This window comes from Carassius gibelio, chromosome B19, assembly GCF_023724105.1.
Source record: "Carassius gibelio isolate Cgi1373 ecotype wild population from Czech Republic chromosome B19, carGib1.2-hapl.c, whole genome shotgun sequence".
Taxonomy (NCBI): Eukaryota; Metazoa; Chordata; class Actinopteri; order Cypriniformes; family Cyprinidae; genus Carassius; species Carassius gibelio.
This window is the reverse complement of record NC_068414.1, coordinates 28,159,048-28,163,822: the sequence shown is the minus strand read 5'-3', so window position 1 is coordinate 28,163,822 and position 4,775 is coordinate 28,159,048. Positions and strand designations below refer to the sequence as shown.

Sequence of the window (4,775 nt, the reverse complement as noted above, 5' to 3'; positions counted from 1 at the left end):
TTTTATGTGCGTTATTAAAGAAATTCAATAGGTCTTTGACTTTTAATAAATAAATAAAAATTGCTCAAAGAACCTTTTTCCTTTTTAGAATGCTTATTTCTTTTCAGCAGCTCATAAATGCAATGATTTTATTCATGTTTTCTTCGGCTTTGAAAGGATACAGCTTACGTGATTTGACAACATTACGTTCACAGATAACTGTTTATTCATGTTCGCACCACTCCACCACAGCAGGCGGCGCTGTGCCATAAACCGTCGACTTGGAGTCGAGCGAGAGACGAGGAACAACTGGCATTTTGCCTTTCAAATAATCACAGTCGCGAACCAGGCGCCCACTGTCCGTCATCTCTGCTTTTGTTCAAGTGCTTCGCGAGAAAGGTGCGTTGTGTTTCGAATATATGCCCCTTTTTATTATCGAACGAATGAAAGTAGTCTCTTTTTCCATTGACAAGTTATCTTAGTCGGGTTAGCAGGCAGCTAACAAAAATCGCCATTGCCTCACATTTTACCTGGAACTATAAAAGCTCGCGGGCTTCATTGTACATAATGGCAGCCACTCTACAGCATCCGCTCTTTTATGCCTTTTATACTGCGTTTAATCGTGTATATTTTTAATTAATTTTTAATGTAAACAATATTTTGTAATATGTAAGATATCGCTGTAAAGACGATGCAGTCTTTTTCATGCTGTGTTAAAGATGTAACGTTAGTAGGCGAATAAGTTAGCCGAGTCGTTGTCAACACTGAGACGGGTTTTTCTTTTGTCTACGAGTCTGCAAACAGCGCTTCAGTCGATTCGATCTGTTCTCAAATAAACTGCTCACACAGTTACAAAAAACATATCCCTTCTATTCGTTCGAAAATGCTTTTTAGTGAGTAAAAACATATTATTAAGGTACATATTTAACGCTTTATTAGCCAAAAACAGTATTTAATTTATTTGCGTAATTTTAATTTTCTTCCGTATTTCTTTTTTTACTATTATTATATATTTTTTAAGATTTTTATCATCTATAAACTATAATATTAATACCCTTAACATAATTTTATCATTTTTGTTTGAACTATATAAATTGATTAAGTGAAGTTGTTGAATGGCTAATATTATGTAATTAAACGCAATAATAACAAAAGTAAAAAAAAAATGAAATAATATTTTGTAAATATTAATAATAGATTTTGTTTCACCTAGTCTGTTTTATATAAATGTATTCCTTTTATCTGCAGTAAACTTAAATTTTATTTACATTTTAACATTTCTGAATTTTTTTCTATATAATATAAAAAGTAATTAAAAATAATTAATGTAGTACAAAAGATGGTGGAGAAAAAAAAACAAGTTTTAATGAGTTTTATTAACTTAAAATTTTTCTTCCCCATGGCAATACAATGTATGCAAACAGTTTTTGTGGAAAATAGGACAATTTCTGGTTATGTTGGGAAAACAATATGAAGTGTCAATTCAAGTGCTTAATTCAAATGATGTCTTGTATCTTCATCTTAAATCTTTTTCTGTCTCTCATCTTGTTGTTTTCAGATTCTCCGCACCAAACCGAAGAGTGTGGCACCAATACGCCTGAAGTTGTGAGCGAGAAGCTGCAGCGTGATGGAGGTTGAGAATAAAGAAGCAACCGAGAGCCCTGTGCCCAACGGCAGCACCCACCCACCCAAACGTGGACGAGGCAGACCACGAGGGTCCCTCAATAAGAAGTTCCCTACCGAGAAAGCGCCGACACACAATGCCAGGCCGTCTAAGAAGGTGGACTTCTTTTCTCCCGACATAGTCATAAAGAACAAGGTGAAGAAACGTGGTCGACCAAAGAAGTTAAAAATGCCCGGCAGGCCGAGAAAGATCCCGCTCACGCCTGAGGAAGAATCCGAGAGACTTCAGAGGATGAGTTTACAGCGCAAGCGGAGACTGTCAAAGCCGCTCGGAAGACCACGCATTCATCCCATCGCTGAAGGATCCAAGGCTAAAAGAGGAAGAGGCAGACCACGAGGGTCCCTCAATAAAAAGTTCACTGACAAAGACACCGAGACCAGTGTGAAGAAACGTGGTCGACCTAAAAAGATAAAACTGCCCGGCAGGCCGAGGAAGATCCCGCTCACACCGGAGGAAGAATCCGAGAGAATTCAGAGGTTGAGTTTACAGCGCAAGCGGAGACTGTCAAAGCCGCTCGGGAGACCACGCATTCATCCCATCGCTGAAGGATCCAAGGTTAAAAAAGCAAGAGGAAGACCACGCAAGTACGGCACCAAATCCACTTCGCAGAGTGGTGGAGCCAAACAAGCTGCTGCTGAAGCCAGCCTTGATGCTGCCAGCGGCCCTCCACGAAAGAGAGGGAGGCCAGCGGGCTCGGTGAAGAAGAAGAGGGGTCGGCCCGCAGGTTCTGCCAAGGTTGCAAGCGGAGACAGTCAAACCCCCGTGGAAGACCAAGCATAAGTCCCATCATCGAAGGTCCCAAGGTAAAAAGGGGAAGAGGAAGACCTAAGTATGGCGCTAAATCTAGTTCGCAAAGTGGCAGAGACAAACTAGCTAGCGTCAAAATCAGCCTTGATGTCGCCAATTGTCCTCCACGAAAGAGAGGGAGGACTCAATGTCTTGTTTTAATGGATAAAGTAGAGATAATCTACAATTGCAAATTGTGTTGTGAAAGATGGGAATATAAAATGCTGAAGAAATCATAAAAAAAAAAAAAAAGGTTTTGAGTGAGATGAGGACTATTAACATTTACAACCTCAAGTTTTTCCTTATTCTGGGCTTGAAGGATGTTCCCCAGCTCTCTATAAAATCTCACTATAATAGAGAAGTTAAGCACCCATCAGAAACTATAGACTAGTTGTTTTTCACTTTATGTATTTTGAAAATCCAGCGTGCTTTTCTACTCTGATGTGCTGGATGGACTTACTGTCTTAACAGGATACGAGTTTAGTCACGTTATTTGATAGAATATCAGCCAATTTACATTCCCTCATTCATCATCATACGTTTTAATGAGTAACATACAATAAAGGCAATCGTGTTATATGTACCTGTCTTTTATTGAATAAAATGTTATACTTTTTTTGCCCATGTAGTTTTTTTTCTTTATAAAATACTCAATGCATTTAAGTTGTCTCTCACTTTGTATTCAATCCTTTTATGCAGAAATATTTCCTTTAAATCACATGTATTTTGTGAACAGCATAATTCACACAGAGGTAAGTGTATTCTTTATTAGTATCCCCCAAGTATTCTTTTAGTTCAAGTGTATTTTCTGAGTCAATATCTGTGTAATCATAGGATTCTTATATGTGTTCTTATATTAATATATTGGTTATTGGCTCATATTGCTATTGAATATGTACACCATATTTCTTTTCAGTGCATACTTAAAATGCAAAACCCATATATAGCAAGCTATAAGTATAATGCTATGTTTACTTCTTTGCAATACAAGAGAAAGATCTCAAATAGTTATGTACTCGAAGTACTACTGTTATACTTAAGATGTGTAACTTATAGTTACTGTTATAAACTAAAAAGTTGACCAACAAGTTTATAAGAAAACAAGTTTTAGGGTAAAATATCTTTCCTTAAGTTAGTTTGATTAATATTTAGGTGAGTTCTTATGCTTTTTTTATTAATTTTTGAGCCGATTATTTTAAAGCAAATAAATTGGAACATAAATTTACAAGATGCATGCCTAGAATTCTTTATTCCACATTTTTTAATTACATCTCGATCAACAAATTAAGTAAACTACAAGTATAGGACATACTTTTTCTGTATATTTGGCCTATACTTATCCGTTGATCGATATGTAATTAAGAATAAATGTGTAATTAACATTAAGTAGGCATTTATTTTGCTAGGTAGTTCATAAAAAGTAAACTGACAGTATGTTATCCTATTTTTAGTTTAAAAGAAGAATGTTCCTAAATAATAGAAATAATAAATCTAAACAATAATTCAGGTACATTTGGTTGTACATGTATTTGCATAGACATATCTAAGAACATGACCCCACAAACGATTACATGTGTAATAGTTTATTTATTTATTTTTATTTATGCTTTTAGAGTTTTTATGGTGGTAAATCATTAAACAAAGGGTCTAAATAATATATTATGTTACTGAAATATAGGGATTAAACAATATATCGTTACTATATCATTATAAATGTTTGTGTGTGTGTAAATGTATTATATATATATATATATATATATATATATATATATATATATATATATATATATATATATATATAACAGTCAGCAATTATATTTTATAATTTTATATTACCTCTTCTAATGTTGAAGCTGCTTTGTTCTTTCTCTTGCAGCCAAACTCAAATCCTCTCCCAGAGATCCCACCCCCGAATATCTCAGCAAACCAAAACGCGGGAAATTATTGAAAAACAGAACGCGTTTCTGATTGGCTAGAAAGGGCGGGCAATGTTTTTTTTCTTTCTTTCTTTCTTTTTTTTTAACTGTATGCAGAGACAATAGAGGCATTTTATGTGTTTTATTATAGAAATGTGGTATTTGAATAAATAAAAATACTCAAAGGAATTTTATGACTTTTAAATGTCCCTTTTTAAAAAAAAAATCATATTCAAGAACTCATAACTGGAATTTTTACCCTCCTTTGTCTTTCAGCTATACAGTTACAGGTTACGTGATTTGACTCTTTGTCACTACATTTATATATTCATAACTGCCTCATTTTTTTGTTTAATGTAACTTATACGTTCAGTCTTCACTATCGCCACTCCAGCAAAGCAGGCGGCGCT

General features: G+C 34.9%; 1 protein-coding gene across 1 annotated transcript; it reads left to right on the top strand.

Annotated features, from left to right (window-relative positions):
- Positions 1-215: 215 nt before the first annotated feature.
- LOC127978930 (uncharacterized) lies at positions 216-3,065 on the top strand. Its single transcript, XM_052583949.1, has 2 exons — positions 216-378; positions 1,538-3,065. Exon 2 carries the CDS (start codon positions 1,607-1,609, stop codon positions 2,441-2,443), a length of 837 nt encoding a protein of 278 aa, XP_052439909.1. The 5' UTR covers positions 216-378; positions 1,538-1,606; the 3' UTR covers positions 2,444-3,065.
- The last annotated feature ends 1,710 nt before the right edge of the window (positions 3,066-4,775 follow it).

Excerpts from the sequence above, each read along its gene's own strand:
- LOC127978930 (XM_052583949.1), top strand. The coding sequence starts at position 1,607 with ATGGAGGTTGAGAATAAAGAAGCAACCGAGAGCCCTGTGCCCAACGGC.